The sequence below is a fragment of the Pyrus communis genome, chromosome 1 (genome assembly GCF_963583255.1).
Source record: "Pyrus communis chromosome 1, drPyrComm1.1, whole genome shotgun sequence".
Classification (NCBI taxonomy): domain Eukaryota; kingdom Viridiplantae; phylum Streptophyta; class Magnoliopsida; order Rosales; family Rosaceae; genus Pyrus; species Pyrus communis.
The window spans coordinates 40641893-40659775 of record NC_084803.1 but is presented as its reverse complement, the minus strand read 5'-3'; the positions used below and the strand labels follow the sequence as shown (position 1 = coordinate 40659775).

General features: G+C 37.4%; 3 protein-coding genes across 3 annotated transcripts; 2 read left to right on the top strand and 1 right to left on the bottom strand.

Moving 5' to 3' along the window:
• The first annotated feature begins 561 nt into the window (after nt 1–561).
• Nucleotides 562–4413, top strand: LOC137710564 (MICOS complex subunit MIC10-like). Its single transcript, XM_068449632.1, has 3 exons — nt 562–823; nt 2503–2645; nt 3984–4413. The coding sequence occupies exons 1-3, from the start codon at nt 691–693 to the stop codon at nt 3996–3998; spliced, it is 291 nt and encodes a 96-aa protein (XP_068305733.1). The 5' UTR covers nt 562–690; the 3' UTR covers nt 3999–4413.
• On the bottom strand, nt 3981–9806 carry LOC137710555 (uncharacterized). Its single transcript, XM_068449621.1, has 7 exons — nt 9497–9806; nt 9167–9235; nt 7734–7850; nt 7582–7656; nt 7093–7227; nt 6120–6261; nt 3981–5900 (listed from the first exon to the last, which is right to left on the bottom strand). The coding sequence occupies exons 1-7, from the start codon at nt 9722–9724 to the stop codon at nt 5740–5742; spliced, it is 927 nt and encodes a 308-aa protein (XP_068305722.1). The 5' UTR covers nt 9725–9806; the 3' UTR covers nt 3981–5739.
• Nucleotides 9807–12236: 2430 nt separating this feature from the next.
• On the top strand, nt 12237–16616 carry LOC137743920 (uncharacterized). Its single transcript, XM_068483852.1, has 5 exons — nt 12237–12568; nt 14616–14815; nt 15532–15633; nt 15823–15874; nt 15971–16616. Exons 1-5 carry the CDS (start codon nt 12478–12480, stop codon nt 16081–16083), a joined length of 558 nt encoding a protein of 185 aa, XP_068339953.1. The 5' UTR covers nt 12237–12477; the 3' UTR covers nt 16084–16616.
• Nucleotides 16617–17883: the final 1267 nt, after the last annotated feature.

Sequence of the window (17883 nt, the reverse complement as noted above, 5' to 3'; positions counted from 1 at the left end):
CATTTGCCACTCTTCATAAGTTTATTTTTTTTAATTAAATATAGAAAGTTTGGAGTGCAAAACAAGAATTATGGAGTGCCAGTAACAATTATCTTTTCTATTTTTGTTTTGGTATAAATAAACTGAATTAAAATTACATAAGGGGAGCGAAATAAGCTTTAAGTTAAAAAAAAATTTAGGTCCGTCTAATAATTTTACAAAATGATTTTTGAAAAACTGTTATGAAAGAAAGACGACTAGAATTATACATTTTTATCATTTTAGAACGATTTTGATAGTTTAGTCCAAAAATGATATTCGAGAATGAAAACATTGAAATAGCTCAGTTTTTTTTATTTGAAATCATAATTATATAAATTAAAAAAATCCGTGTGCAAAACTAAACTTGAAATTCAGAGGTTTCCAGTTCCATAAACTGGCCCTAATCTGGGCCCGAACCATATAAAGTGAAAAAAAAACGCTGGGCCTACTGTTTGAAGAGGCCATACAAATTCAACTAAAGCCCAAAAGTATGCAGCTCGAAACCTAAACGTAAACAGCCCCCAACCAAAATCACAGAAGAATCTCAAAATCGAAGCGCAGAGCAAGAGGAGGAAGCAAGAGAGAGATAGAGAAGAAAAGAATCAAAGCAGAGAGAGAGAGAGAGAGAGAGAGAGAGAGAGAGAGAGAGGAATAATTCAGGTGGCTACAATGGCAGACAGCAAAGAAATCATCCCACAGCAGTACGACCTGAACGCCAAATGGGACGCGTGTCTCGATCTGACGGTCCGGCGCTTCGTCTACTCTTCCTTGGGCGGTGCCTTTGGCGGCCTCCTTTTGTTCAGTCAGTTCTCTTTCTCTTCACCCCCTTTCCTTTTCCCTTTAATTTTCTTTTTTCTCCGTTTTGCTTCTCTGCAATGATTAAATACATATTCCAAGCATATATATATATGTGTGTGTGTGTGTGTGTGTGTACGCGCGCGCAAATAATTGGAAGATTATTTGGTTGGATGATGGCCACTGCAATTTGGAATGCCCAAAGTTGTTCGGAACACGAACACTCCATATTTGCCTAATTGAATTGACCTACATGGGACCTTAATTTGCCTTCATAAAGCATACATACTGGGATATATATATATATGTGTGTGCGTGTGTGTGTGTGCGCGCGCGCGTTTGTGGGCAACCTGGTTATGCCCAATGAATGTGAGAGATTCTAGAACTTTTCTCGATCCAATTACTGCATTCTTTGTGTTCCTTATTTTGTAACATCAGAAAAATGGAGGGGTAGGATCTCCGGCTATTTGCTTCACTTGGACTTTATGGCTATGTTTGCTACACCGCATTACTTTGCCGGATTGAGCTATTATGAGTTAGTCTAAGTTGTATCAAACAGGGTGCTATTTAGCAATCTCACTAAGTGGGACTAGTGCCTCACCTAGTCTCCTTATTTTGACCTTGTTAAAATGAGGGCTTGAACTAGAGCCAACCCAAGCGAAGCCAAACCAATCCAAACCAATCTGGATAATTAGGTCCAAGCCATGCCAATCCTATGTATCAAACACGCCCGATAGGTTTTTTTAAATAAAATAGAGCTTACTGTTTAATTCAATAACATGAAATGTGAGGTAAGTTATGATTCATTGGCTGCCAATGTAAAAGTAATGTTGTTACCATTTTTATTCATTGGTCAAAGAGAAGAAGGTTCAGGTTAGGTCTTCATGTTTTTGTGGCTTTAATTTGGTTTATTACCATCGCTCAGGGTATTGGGCTATTATCAAATGCAAAACTTTGGTCAAAGCTATCTTTCTTTCTTTAACAACTCTCCCATCGTTCATGAGATTTGAACTTATGACCTCCATCAAAGAGGAGAAGAAATGCAACCCAGGCTGGATAGTCATAGGCTATCCCGAAACTATCTTGAGCATGACGTCTACCATCCCCAATTAGCCTTTTTCTAGGAATTGGTTCAGGATATTGTTAGGTAGGTCATGTTGCATTTATCGTTGCAAAGTAATTTCCATTTGCACATTTTCCAAAAACCAAGCATACTGTACAGTACTGTTTAGTGGCTTCTAATGGAAATTGGCTTGGAGCCTGTCTAATATCTTGAAAAATTCATACCAGTAATTTGGTAGATACAGCTAATTGCCCTGCCATATTCCTGCAACAGGACCTGACCATGATAAAATGACAACTAGACACTCTGATGTCATTGGTAATCTTATAAAAACAGACTAATTGAACACACGAACATGTACCTTCATCGAATATTCTTGTCCAAGTATATGTATCATCATGAGCTTTCAAGGGTATGACTTTCAAAAGCATAAAAACATCAGTAACGTTATTTTTTACATTTTTGTTGTCCCTTTTGAGGCTCTTTTGATGCTTTATCTAATTATCATTAGGATGAGACCAATGTCTTTAATTTGCTTGAACAGTAAATATATGTTTTAAATCTTCCAAAATTAGTGATCTTGAATTAATAAATGTGTTTTTGTTGTGTCTTACTCTTACTAGGGAGTCCTGTGACTCGTTGGACTTCTGTAGCTTTTGGCGCTGGAGTGGGCATTGGATCTGCATACACAGAGTGCTCCCGTTTGTTTGAGGGATCTCCTGCAAAGTTGGCTGCTCCTAAGATTATTGAGGTCCCTGCTCCTCAGGTAGAGCTGATCTCTTCTGATTTTAAATACAAAAGATAAAGGGAGAATTAAATTACAACCCCCCTGTGGTTTAAACATATTCCATTGGGACCCCACACCATTGGTTTCTTCCACCAACATTCCCTATCGATAGGCATGGCTGTCTTTTTGTACCATAAAACTCGAAATCTTAAACGTCTGCACTCATTAATCTTCAAGAAAAGAAAGGGAATAAATTAAACACATGATTGAAGGAGGGGGCTTCCATCGACTCATAAGCCTCTACTCGTCTGACTTCACTCTTGGAGATGTTTATCTCATTTATTTTCAACATGTGGCCTTGAGTTTCCTCGCCAAACCTGGAAGATGAGGTGCTTGCTTGGGTTGAGGATGGGGCTCTGTTAGGAAGCATGCTTTGGGACTCCATGGCCTGAAGTTTGAACATATCATGTGCTCATAAGCTTACATTGCTTAGGAGAACCCATTTGCACCTCACTCCATTGGTTACTTTTTGAGAAAAGTGAACATCTTGCAGTGAATTTGAAATCCCTTCCTTTATGAATTAAACAAAAGTACCTGTTTGAATGAAGCATCGAAAACTCTCCTTTCAAGCCTCAAATTTAAATATGGAAACTTCACCATTTTAGAATAATAATAAGTAAAATGGGGACCAATTCCTATAATTTGTTTTCAATTTTTTATTTGAAAAATAACATAACTAAAGCTCTGATGAGTACCTTGTCATTTGGAGGTTCTTCCTTTCTACTATTCAGATAAATGATATCAGTTCATCTCTTGGTTCACACTCAATTTGCAGGGGTAAATCCATTTTGACATTTGGTATGGTTGTGAAGTACGTTGAAAATTTTATGGTATATATCGTTTATAAATATAGCTTTCTTATTCATTGATCACAACCTAGAATCACTTTTGAATTTCTTTTCCAAATTCAGAAGTGCTTTTGTGTTGTTGGAAAGTACTTTTAGCCCTTCCCGAAGTAATCCCAGACAGGCCCAGATTTTGTTAACACCTGCTTCTTATACTTTGGATTTATGAGATGCCTGCATGGACTGAAATGTAACTTTTGATGTATTCAAATATCTTGATGAAAATGAGTTCATCACGGTGAAAAATTCAGCTACTACATTCATATATTTTGTCTAATTTCAATCGATTTAGGCCAGTCCATTGAGTCTGGCGTTTGATTTTTTCAGCATGTTGATTTATTTGAAACCAATGTAAATTTTCAGGCCTTCTATGTGTAAGGATGGATATAGGTTCATTGTTTTGCACTCATATACCTTAGGATGAATTGTGCATGGAAGTGATTTGATGTCTTTTTTTTCCTGTTGTTTCCAGGACGGACACAATTGAATTTATGCAAAGTCAAGTTAACCGACAGTTTTGGGATTCAAATTGGAGGTTTTTTGACTGTCGGTCGTGTTTATGCCTGCAGGGGATTTGAGTATGTGGTACAAATACTGTTTTTGATTGATAAAGATATGACCTGATCTTACTCAGACTTCATACAAATTTGTTACCTCTTGTTTTGTAATGCTGTCACTCTGTCAAACTTAGTTTGTGGAAGGAAAGAAATAATTGCAATTGCAGCCGACGTTTGGTGTCTTTGACGACTAAGCAAAAGGAAACCCGTCAGAAGTATGTTTGATGCGCACCGTCGTTTACTGATAATGTTTCTAGGGTATGCTAATAATGGTAGTTGTGCTTGGCAATGCTGAACAGTCATGTAGTATTCTGCTTTGATCTTATTGGTATTAATTTCTCTATCGCTGTATACGTGCCGAGATGTTTGCTCAACTTACGTAATCGTTCTTGCTAGGGCGAGGACGTTTTCTATGGAAATGATTCAGGCATGGAACGATTCGGTTTCTTGTTAACTTGTTGACTGCAGTTGAGTTTGGGCAAAAATCTTAAAATTAAAGAAAGGTAAAGTCTATTTTCCTTCTTTTTACTTTTCAAGCAAGCTATCATGCAGCCAATTTCTCATCATCGTGAAAGCTTTCTCTGCATCTTCATCTTCTTCAAAGGATTGAGGTCGGTGCGCAAAGCAATGGCCTCTTCCCTTGAAACTCACCACCCTCGATCCCCTGCCGATACTTTTCTCAACATCCTACCATGCTCACACGACAGAGCGAGTCGTTGTCCCCTGTAATAAACAACACCCTTGCCGTCAACTGAAAGTTCAACTCCAATGCCTAGCTCACATGTTTCGACGTCATTTACGCTGTCTTCCACGTTTAGTAGGCTACAAGCAACTCTTGTGCTGTACTCGCTGCAGCTGACCTCCGACGACCTGCATTGCCTCTGAACCTAAACTGAGGTAGAACAACACATACAGCGGCACAGCAAATATTAAGCTTGTTTAGCCAAGATCAAATATTGTGTTTGATCTTTGATTCTTCAAAACCAACGTACGACGCAAAATTAGTTTCCCCACTTTTAGGGAGGGACCTACCCTTAAGTTGTAAAGATTTCATAGTCGGCTCATCGACCACAACTAATAACATTGATGCTGTCACGATTTCAGAGTCGGGTCATCAACAAATATTGATTATTATCACAAACGTCCTTGGCGATATTAGAAGTAAAACTTTTCAAAATAAATCATTTAATTTTGTCAATTGTTCGATGTGAGATTCTTGTATTCTTCAACACGTTCCTTTACGTGAGACCCACCACAACTCTTCACGTGTAATGAGCCAAACAATTTCATTTAACTTTTCCATAGTTCATTTTCGTCCATGGTTGCACATCAAGGTTATTTTGAGTTGAATAATTATGTTACTTGATACTGTAGTCCAATAATTTTTTTAGTTTGTTACCGAACTCCCATATTCTTCACGCTGACACCGCAGTTCAATAATTTTGAATTCTTATCCAAAAATCATCCCGAATTCGTGATGAAACATTAGTCGAATTGGAAAACATTGAGAACGAGAAATGTAATTGTGATCAAACAAAAAAAACCAAGATATAGTGTTTCAACATACATTATACACGCAAAACTGCCAGAATTCAGAGGATGATGAGTTAATAGGTGTGGGAATAATATTTTGCAATGAAAGGTGATCCTCGAATGGATTCGTCCCACAACTTACTCCATCTCCACTGACTGTATAGCGAGCTTGGCTGCAACCATGGAGATATTATCTTTAACAAATTCCAGGGAATTATCTAGCCTCTTGACGGTGTCCTTGAGCTCCATTGCCCTTAACTTCTCTAGCTGTAGCTTCGCAAGTTCCGATTCACCTGATCCTGATACACATTACATGTAAACAACAAGATGCATGAGGGGGAGATCTCAGGCATTGTCACCATTTTCCAGTTTACAAGGAAAGCCACATGACACTGTCCTATGTCCGCTTAGACCAATGTCCACTATGTTGTTCGATTGTCTGCTTCGGCCAAATTAAGTTTGCTTCACTAGAACAGGATGCCAACACAACTTACTGATTCCATTAGAAAATTTGTTACCTGATACTGGTTGAAGTGCTGCAAATGATACACGCTCGGGCAAGGAAGGAATGAAAGCTTCATCACAATCTAAGACTAGTTCCTTTTCACTCCACATTAGAGAATTGGCAATTCGAGTCTGCAACGGTGCCTCCTTGGGGGCCTAGTAGAACAGATAAATGAGCAGACAAGAGTCAACAAATGCATATGAGTGTAGAATGTACATACATTCCTCATCTAATAAAGAGTCGTGTTAAGGACCACATAAAAAACCATAAACATTAGTTAAACTCTTCTTATTTGTCTCTCTCCTTTCCTTGTTAAACTCTTCTCTCCCTCTCTGTCCGACTATCCTGTCTCTGAAATTTTCTTTTCCACCAGACTTTTGCTGCTCGAAGCACCATATCAGATTTGAGAGTGAGTTATGGTTACAGCGTTGTCTCTCCATAATGTTTTGTAAGCTCCAGCACCTCACACTCCACCTTACTCTCGACCTTCTTCATTTGATCAGAATCCGCACGAGACACTGTCTGGATCTCCACCCTCTTCATGATCATACAACACTCCACTGCCACCAGTATTCCAGTTCTATTCTGGTTGGATCGACCGACAGCAAGAACAATGCCCTTCTATCTATACTGTAGGGAGACAAACGACTCCTGTTCTGGTGGTATTATGGCCAGTATAATTTGGTTCTAGTGTCCTCCGATGAGTTCAAGTAAGAGCCACTTTCACCTCTACAACCTTAAGCTTCCCACAATTATTCACTCTCAACTTAACAGCCTTCAGAAGATTGGAAGACTGGACGGAGTTTTCGTTGTCTTCATTAAGATATTTCAGCTTTTCTTCCAAACCTTGGCTCCATTTTTTGGTAGTTTTGTTAATTTGAGGAGAAGGAGAAAATAAGTGGGGAGAGTGTTGGAAGTGGGAATAGTCTCTGAGAGAGAGAGAGAGAGAGAGAGAGAGAGAGAGAGAGAGAGAGAGAGAAGCACACCTTCAGCTTGATTTCCAAGCTATTTAAACTATATAGAGCTTCCTTTACTTGCATAACTTTTGGTTCTAATCCGCTCTCGCCTTCAGGAACCCTGTCGTGCACAGGTACGACAACACCTTTCAAGTAAGGATCTGCCTGCGTGTACAAAAGTGCAAACCAACATCTAGAAAGCATAAGAGTCAAGCTATTTCGTAAGAGATACAAATGACGGTACAAGTACAACAGAAAGAGCAGAAGAAAAAGAAGAATTAAAGAAAAAATAAAAGACCTTGAGGGTTATATTTCCTCTTCCTTCCTGAACTCACTACACAATCAATTCTGATCACCATGCATAGTAACACTTTCTGTAAATATTATACTTGGTTGCACTTGCAATTAAAAGTTTTTCGTCTCAATAAGTTTTTGACTAACTTCATGTGCGCAGAGTTTTATAAAGTTTCGATGTTGCATCAAAAGCTCCTAATATTCACCAAATCTGTTGTGACTCACCTGCACAAATTTCACAATTTTTACACGACCAATTCCTCTAATAGAGACTAGTGCTCCAACTTCTAAACGCTCAACCTGCAGAGTACTGGAATGATTTTAGTTCATAAGGTCCTTCAAATATTTGGAAATTGCATTGAAGTTCAGAAGCTTACATTTTCTATGAAAACCAAGCAACCATTTCTGGCCGCAAAGGATGCTTCTCCTGATGAATTGTCAATGATGATAGGATCCAACACAAAATGCACAAAAAGCTTCTTCCTTGTCAACGACTGCGACAAATAGAATAAACTGTAAGTAGGATGAATACAAACAGTTTTTCTGACATCCCAAACCACACCATAGGATCTCCCTAACCTACGCGTACGAGGAGGGACTGTTTTATCCCGGCTCACCTTTCGGATTCATGTTATACTTAAATACAAAAGTAGCATCAATGAGTGATTGGGTGTACAACAATTTGTGATTCTCACCATAAAATGACCGGCGGTTGTGCAAACGCATGGCTACATATACTGACAAACATATGGGAATTACAACTACACAAAATAACAGAATTTATATATGTTAATAATTCTAAAGCAGACGCCAAATAATGGTGGACAAGACCGAAGTCCCTCCTGTTCGGCTTGAAGGGGTGTCAGTTGTTAAACCAAGGCCCATTCCTTGAGCATAAAGAGATTTGGGTTTCAACCACATTGCTTGATTTAAACATCAAAAAGCATTCAAGGTGAACAAAGGGGCTTCCATATGGAACATGTGATGAGCACCTGCAGCTGCCATGAAAAACCTATACGCTAACTGAACCATCGAATTTCATCATTAGCACCAAAGGACTCGGACATTTCTTAACGCATACAAGAAATCCCCCGGTTTTTAAATTTTTTGAATTCGGGTGTCTCTGTCTATGCTTTTCAAAAGCATTCAAACGAACAATTTATACAATTCATATGGACTTATATTTCTGTGTTCCATAATCTCATCCGAAGAGCAGCCATGTCGTTCTTTCCAGGTGCTGCATATTATTACTATCAATGTTATATAACTTTACAGAAAACTACTTGATTATAGATAAGCACAATAGCTACGATGTTAATGTGCCATTGGACATGTATTTGTCTGCGGAAAGGCGGCACACCATCTTCATTTTACATCATATCTTCACAACACTTACGACTATCTCACTAAGTGCTTCTACCTATCAATAGCAGCTTTGCGAAAGTAAAACAGACTTTCAGTAGCTTGCCAGTGTAAATTCACAAATTCCCTAGCAATACCAATTTGACTTAAATCTCCATGAATTTTTCCGACCTCATATAATTCAGAGACAAGAAGGCCTGATTCGGTATGCTGTGGCTTACTAAAAGCTGCTCGTAAAAGCAAAGCACCTAAAACAGAAGAACAACAGCAGCAAAAGCATCTTCTTAAAAACTTATCGCATGGTTGGTTCTTGTTTCAATATACTTTCGTGGTTGTATGTTACTCTTTCGTTTATTCTAACAAAATTTCTTCCACCTTACTTGCTCAACACTCATAACACATGCTGACATCAAATCGGAGAAAATGTAGCAATGAAAGTGTATATTACCTCCTCCAGTAGAGCTAGATACCTTGCTTCATATAAGTGCAATGCCTTACTCTCAGAGGGAACTAGAACCTGAAATTTCGAAAACCAGTTTTTCGAAAATTAGAAATAATTGTTCTTACTGTAAGAAATAAACACAAACAAAAGAATTAATCATTCCAAGCAATCCAAATATTAACTAAATCAAATCACACAAATATAATCATGTTCAAAAACAACAGCAGACATAATCGTAGCCAAGTTGGCTAGAGCATAGTGCTCCCTTCCGCTGCGAAGTTGGGACTATAAAAATAGAAAGACTGAGTTTAAAGAAAGAGAAATTGAAGTGAACACCTCGTTCAAGGGAAAGGGAAGGAGCGGGAGCTCCAATTCAACCAAGGAGGTGGCGTTTGGAGGAGCCAAGTGGCGGCATCGTTTGAGTGTCTTCCTGGTAAAACTGAAACCAACGGAACTATAGACATTCCGGTGCGGGTTTCGGATTCGTGTCGCTGGTATAAACTGAGCGTGCTTGTCCAGGACAAACGGAGTGGTGGGATTGAATTTGAAGGCCGTACAATTCATTTTCTGCTGCTTCGAATTGGCTTTTTCGTTTTCCTTCCAAGTTCCCAACTAACAACGGTCTGACGGGTTATCTACTACTATTAAACTAATTCCAACCGCACGATGATAGGCCTCTATTTAAAATATCGATATGCTAATTTGTAGAAATATAGATATTAATATCAATTGTTTTCGATATAAATGATGGAAATTTAAAACAAAACTTTAGATATTGTCAAGCATTGGTTTGGAAGAAAAATATACAAAAGTTTCTCCGATATTTAACAGGATGTCAGAAATATAGACGACATCTATCGATTTTAGCCTAAACTTAAGAGTTTCTCTGATATAAGTTGAAGTTTAAAGTTCACCACCCATTTTCCATACATTCTCTAATTTTTTTTTGGATATTTTCATGGAAAATCAACCGTATCGAATAAGTTATAAACTATGTTCTTGTCACACTTCCAAGTTCGAATTCTGAACACACGCGTGGCTACAATCTAGTACAATAAAAGGGTCAATGAAATTCCAAGGGTAAATTATAGTTTTTGCAGTATCAAATTTGTGTCAAATCGCAACTTCATACAATATCTTATTGCAATGTCATGTAAAAAAATTTAGGATTTCAATCATTATAATGTTGTAGTCCATCAAAGTTACAATCTTTTGTTAGTATCCTTGTTATCTGCTTACGTGGCATTGTGGGGCCTTTCTATCACCTATTTGGACTACTCAAAAATAAAAAAATTAAGGGTTTTTATCACAAATGGTTCCTAAAATTGACCCTGACCATCAAAATAGTCCCATAAATTGAAAAATAATCAATATAGTCCTTGAAAATAGGTATTACAAATCAATATGGTCATTCTGTCACAATTCTGTTAAAAATTCCGTTAAGTGCTGATGTGGCACATAAATGGGCCCCACAAGATTTACAGGTTTTTATCACAAATGGTCTATGAAATTGACTCATGCCATCAAGATAGTCCCTGAATTTGACTCACACCATCAAGATAGTCCTTGAAATTGACCCACACCATTAAGATGGTCCTTAAAATTGAAAATCGATTAATGTAGTCCTTGAAAATAAGTATTGTAAATCAATATGATCATTCCACCACAATTCTGTAAAAAAAAATTGTTATATGCTGATGTGAGTTTAATAATTAGTTAAGAAAGTTGTCTAAATACATTTTTGCACAATATAATTTTTTTTCCTTATAGTATAGGACATACTCCTAAGAGAGATCCCTTCCATAAATTCTCAAAGGCACAATGTTTAACTAAGGCCTAAGAGAGGGTTTAGAAATAGTTTTCAACCAACAATAGACGCACCTCAGTTATAACCTCATTATCTCAAGGCATACCTTGTCATTCTTTGAGTCACCAGACCACAAGGGAAGCGTCAAACAAGCTCTCCAAGATTAAGGTTGTGAGGATGTTGATCGCTTAAATGTTAGTAGTGATGTCCCAGAAGTCGTTGCCAATAAGTCAAGTCGTCACCAAAGGTGACCTCGATTTAGGTTTAATTTGGTGAAGGGTGTCGAAGTGTGTAAAGATGAGTGTATTGAGAATTATTATTATTATTTTTTTTAGAAAATAAATAGCGAATGAGGTAGAGGAATGTGGACTGGTATTAGAGGTGACTATAGGACTGGGTTTTTGGGTTCACAACTTTTTATTAACTATTAAATTATTAAACCTAGTTGTAATTTTTAAAATTTAATTAGACTTGTGTTATCCATTTATGTGTCACATTAGCACATAACAGAATTTTCGATAGAATTGTGACAGAATGACTACATTAATTTGGGACACTTACTTGCGGGACTACATTGATCATTTTTAATTCCAGGGACCACTTTGATGTCACAAGTCAATTTTATGGACCATTTTAATGTCGCAGGTCAATTTTAAGGACCATTTGTGAGGAAAAAAAAAAACTCATGGGACCCATTTATGTGTCACATCAACACTTAACAGAAATTTTAACATAATTGTGACGAAATGATCACATTGATTTGTGACATCTATTTTCAAGGACTACATTTATTGATTTTCAATTTCAAAGACCATCTTGATGGTGATAGTCAATTTTCAGGGACCATTTATGATAAAAACCCAAAAATTAATATGTTGGATGAGAAATTTAAGATTAGTAAAGAATTCTAATTTTTTATTTTTTTTCTTGTTTGGGTAACCTAAAAGAATAATTAAATTTAAATATTTAATATGTATATATAGTCGTTAATATATATATAATATATATATATATATATATATATATATATATATATATATATGAGATAGTAGTTAGAAAATGTGACAGAAGTGGTAGTAGTGATGATAGTGTGTAGTTGTTGCAGGTTGTGATATTGGCAGTGGTAATGGCAGGGTCACAATCGTATATAGTAGTGCCGACAACTGATAATTGTGAGTGGTGGTGGCAGGTGGTAAGTGTTGGCGACATATGGTTGTGAAAATGGCATTTATTTATATAAAATTTAAACTTATGGATTGGAGATTTCAAATTCTAAACTTTCCTTTTCCACGCATAGTTTTTAGATTACAAGGTTTATAAGTCCTCGCAAGCGACGGATGTCAATTTTTGTATTCTTTTTCCTTCTAAATTTGAATTATTTTCTTCTTCCAAAAGTTAATTTCCAAAACAAAAAGCGATACGTGTTTATCCATTTGCGTGGCACGTCATGATTAATGGGGGACAGAGTATCTAAGAGACGAACGGCGGGGTAAGCGAAGGAAAGATCGGAATGGACGGCCCTCCAGGCGGCGATCTGTGTTCGGTTTGCCATGGCAACTTCGACACTCCTTGTCAGGCCAATTGCTCTCACTGGTTTTGCGGTACCTTCCTTCCTCCCTCACTCTCATTCCTATTTCCTCGCTTACATTTCAGTCGGTCAACCAATGTTGTTATTGGTTTTGTGCAATATAAAAGAACCCTAAACCCAATTCGTCTTCAATTTCTCCATTCAACTGTATTTTATGCATTTTATTTTGTTTCAACTGCTTCTGTTTGTATTTTGCTCAAGCATGCTTTTTCATGTTTTGATTCGATTGATTGATCATTTAAGCATGCTTGTGTTGAAAGACTTGATTGATTACTCAGAAGATTTTAGTAGCGGTGGCTTTCGATATCATTTGCTCTTTAGAGCGAAGGGACTTATAATCCACATCCAAATTGGGTGTTTATTTCGACCAATTATATGACGTTTTCCCTTTGAAACAAGTCCAATTTAGCTTTAGCTATACTTAGCCATACTAACTTAAAAGTCTGGTGAAAACTAAGAAGGGGGCCGAAGATGGAGCTCTTCGAGAAATCACTGTAGATATCCGATAATGGTCATTATCATTTGGTAGAAACTGGTCATATTCATTATGGACTGTTAGTCTCTTGTTCTTATTGATATCAAGAGTCAAAACAGGATGTCATTGTACATGTAATTATACTCTGCAGAGTTCTGTAAATAGGAAGAACACGTTTGTGTAGGTTTCCTAGACTTGCATCTTAAAAATGTTGAAAAGGAAACGCGTATATGTAAAAAAAAATTCCCCTCTCCGCTACCAATGTCTGTTTCATTCCAAGTAGAATGGACTTGATATTCTTGGTCCGCATATCATCTAACATCGGATATAGCCAGTTTTTCCAAGCACAATTCCAAGTCTGGTTATAAATCTCGCGGATGCCCATGGTGCCTATATATTTATGTATATAATGATCATTTGAACTTGATGATACAGATCCTTTACTCATTCATGATTCATATAGAGGCCCAATGCTGTTTTTGAGCTTGACTCTAGTTATAGACCATCTCCCGCTTAGGCTTTAACCTTATGTTTGGATGAGAGACTTTCGAGTATCAAGGAAATTTAAGCTCTATTGTTAAAATGCATCACTATAACACTACCAATGAACTACTCAAGCACTGTTAAGCTACTACTAGAACACCTTTAAATGACACCTTCAAGGAGTTATTTGAACGTTCTATCAAATGTATTGCATCTAGTGATTTTCAAGCCCCTTTATCTATTTTTTGTAGTGCATTCTTAACAAATTTATCATACGTTACATTGAACTTAAAAATCCCTTTCTCCAAGCGCACCATAAGGACTTTTGATGTTTGACAAGTTTACTGCTTCTATTGTACGTAAAAGTGATATATGCTTGGAATTGCTTTGTTTCAATAGATTATAGAGATTGTGGATATACGAAGTGGTTACAAAATCCCCAACATGCATATTGAGAATATTTGTCCATACTTTTTGGACGAATTATATACCTGAACTGAATGGGTGTGATGTTCTATTTAGCATACACTGCATATTGTGTCACCTCTGAGATTTTAGGGGCTCTGTGCGGGCTCATTGCGACAAAGCTATTTTATATGTCAATGGTTGTATTAGTAAGGAATTTAAATGAAGTATTATTACTTGAATTATAGTTCAAATCAACAAAAAAATCATGGAAAAATATGAATAAAATCAAAATTTAGGGCAAAGCCGGCAGAACCAAACTAAAAACATAAAAGTCATTTCTCTTATGCGTATGGGTGTCATATTTCTCTTATTCATGCAGAACCTAGAAATTTCCCAAAGATGAAGCTTTTTTTGCCACAAACCAAGTTGGGACATATGTAGATGATATCATCTTTTAGGGGTCCTTTACAGATTGGGGGCCCTATGCAAGGGCACCTATCGCACATGCTCAAAACCAGCCACAGATAACGGATCAAGTATAACACTCTGAGTGTAAGTAGAATTAGCAGGACTCTTACAACATACGAACATGCAAGTATCAGATTCCATTACATATAATCTACAAGGCTTGAACTCCAATTGAGTAATCATTAAAATAAAGGCTGATAATGCATCATTGGCTCCCTTTCTTCAGGAAATTGTATTATGCTTGTTTGGCATCATGGATCGGCAGTTCGCCCTTGTAAATGCCCGCTGTGTCGTCGTCCCATCACTTTGTTGGTTCCAAGTAGGGCTTCTTCAAGGCAGCTTAATAGGCCGGAGGTTGCAGAGATTCTAAGGAAGGTTGAAAGGTACAATCGTGTTTTTGGAGGTCATTCCAGAAGTCTTCTTCAGGTAAATGAATATATGCATACATCAAATAACCTTGTGGGGGCCATTTCTTATTTATGTCAATAATCCGAACAATCTATTTATTAGTTCTTCATTCAAAGATCATCTTCTTAAAATATGATATGAGACAAATCTGACCGTTTAGCCATCTAATTCGAGTAAAGAAAATAGACAAACATGGTACATCAAGAAAACACTAAAAGTGACAAACATTTAATTTAGTAGTCAACAGTTTCGGATTTCAGTGATATTTTGCAAGGATGATCTTTGAGGGGAGACCTAATCATTAGACTGTTTGAATTATTGAGGTTCAATGGGAAGTGGGAGCTGCAAGGGTGTCCCTCTTAATTGGAGCTCCCTCTATAATACACAGACATGTACACACGCACACACACCCACCATTGTTGAATAATACAATTAGATATGTTTTTTGTTGAAAAATATATGCAGTTTCTGTACTCGTCCAACTGCATGAAAAGAATACACTTTCAAAAGAAATTAATTCTTTATTTTAGGACTCCTGGATAAGTAAAGTGTTTATATCTTCTTTTCCTGTAAGGAACAGAATTTTTCCTCAGATGCCAGTTTGGTTTCTTAACTCCTGAAAAAGTATCTTTATTCCATACATTGAAGATCGTTTCGTAGTTGATATAGAATAGTAGATCATCACTCCCCCATTTCTAATCTGTTTCTATAAATGGCAATCCTTTTTTGAACAGAGAGCACAGGACCTTCCTTTTCTCCTGCGGAGGCTGCTGCGAGAACTAATTGATCCTGATAGATCTCTTCCCCTTGTTATAAGGGCTCGTGTTTGGATTGCAGTTAAGTAATTGACACAATATGCGATCATTTCTCTTATATCTTGGACTCTCATGCAGCTGTTAATGCAGTTTATGTGGTTGGCAGTAACGTTACGTGAGAACTCATCTTTAATCTGAAGTATATTGTATACTGCATGTTCGTTACGAAGTTCTGACCGTTTTAAAATTTTTGTTTTCTTAAATATACAGATGATAATGGGTGCTGCGTACCTATTCAGTCCTTTTGATTTCATCCCGGAAGGTCTTTCTTATGCTTTCAACTTAGTTGTATTTTTCTTGTGGAGTCGTTGTCACACTATTATTAATACATCATCCTTGTTTTTGAGTGTTCATGCAGCAATATTTGGTATAGCCGGTCTCTTGGATGATTTCTTCGTAGTGCTCATTGTGTTCTTCCATGTTGCTGCCATTTATCGGTCAGTACTCTATCGCCGTCATGGAGGCTCCTGAACTGTGCGACCATGGAAATTTTTAATCACACAGAAAAAAACAGGGAAGGAGCTGGATTTTATATTTTTCCCGTTATATGGGGTCGAAAAATCGGAGATGATTCACGAAAGATAGGATTGTACAAGAAGGCCATCTATACATTTCAGCGTAGTTTCGGTTGATTTTTAAACTATTTCATGCTTAATTACCATGATTTTTGAACTACTTATGTTTATAACGGTTCATCGAGTGTCAATAGTACATCGACATCCACACGCTTTTTACGGTATGTAGGGTTTAGGGTTTAGGGTAAGCGTAGCTCGCCGTATTCCGTAGCTTTCTGTTGTATTACTATTTGATCACGTTAGGTATGTAATGACGAGGTTTAGACACGGATTATCTGATAGAGATGGTTGTATGATGACTCCTTATAAATGATTCTTTCGTGGGACATGTGGAGCCAACTGACAGTGTGACATCTAGATTCCAAATTAGTGTCGGCACTCTGTCTTGATCGAATTAAGTCCAAACTTTATGTGAGTTGAAGTACTAAGCCGAGCTCATTTCCTTAAAATAATCACATATGGTTTTTAATTTTCATGTTTTTGTACTTTGAGATGTGAAGAAGTATATGGTAGAAAGTAGAGATGAAGAGGAAACGGGCTTTTATCTAAAATTAGCATAATTCTTCACTTTTGTCATTGACAATGAAAATTGATAGTGGTTTTTTAGTTTGTTCACCATACATCATTTTGGTATTTTTGTGAAAAATCTGTAAATATCTTCGTTAAATTGTCACTAAACAACCATGTGATCACCTTTTAAGGGTTTTTTTCTTTTTTGGTCAAACATGTCACATCCCAGACCTGCTCCACCGTAGCACAATATTGTCTGCTTTGGGCCACGCTTACACGGTTTTGTTTATGGGAACTCACACGAGAAATTCTCAGTGGGTCACCCATCTTGGGATTGCTCTCGCCCGAACTCGCTTAATTTCGAAGTTCCGATGGAATCCGAAGCTAGTGAGTTCCTAAAGGGCCTCGTGTTATATGGAGGTGAGCATATACATATAAGGCACATCACCCTCCTCCGTTGGTCGATGTGGGATGTTACAATCCACCCCCTTAGGGGTCCGACGTTCTCGTTGACACACTTGCACCACACGACAGAGTGGCTCTGTTACCATTCTATCACATCCCAGACCAGCTCTGCCGTAGCACGATATTGTCCACTTTGGGCCACGCCCTCATGGTTTTGTTTCTGGGAACTCACACGAAAAATTCCTAGTGGGTCACTTATCCTAGGATTGATCTCGCCCAAACTCACTTAACTTTGGAGTTCCAATGGAATCCGAAGCCAGTGAGTTCCCCATATGTCTCCTGCTATATGGAGGTGGGCATGTATATATAAGGCAAATCGTCCCCTCTCTGTTGGTCGATGTGAGATGTTACAAAACCAACTCCTCTACTTAACAAGGATGTTGACAAATTTTCATAGAAAGACAAAAATGATTTATGTTGGACAAACTCAAGGACACTGGCGGAGGCACATGAGGACTAGAGTAGTCCTAGGCCTATCCTAACTTGAAAAAAAAAAGGTTAGTATTATACCTATATCTATTGCTTTGCAACCCTTCTCAACACTTCACACAAAAATCCAATCATTTATCTATCTTTTCATCCAAATCTCATCCCAAAATTAAGTATAATATTTCAAATGGTCATTATCACAAACCAATGACATTAAATTAAAACCCATTATTCACTTTTAATTAAAAAAATCATCTTTCACTCATGCACTGGCAGAACTATTCCTCCTATT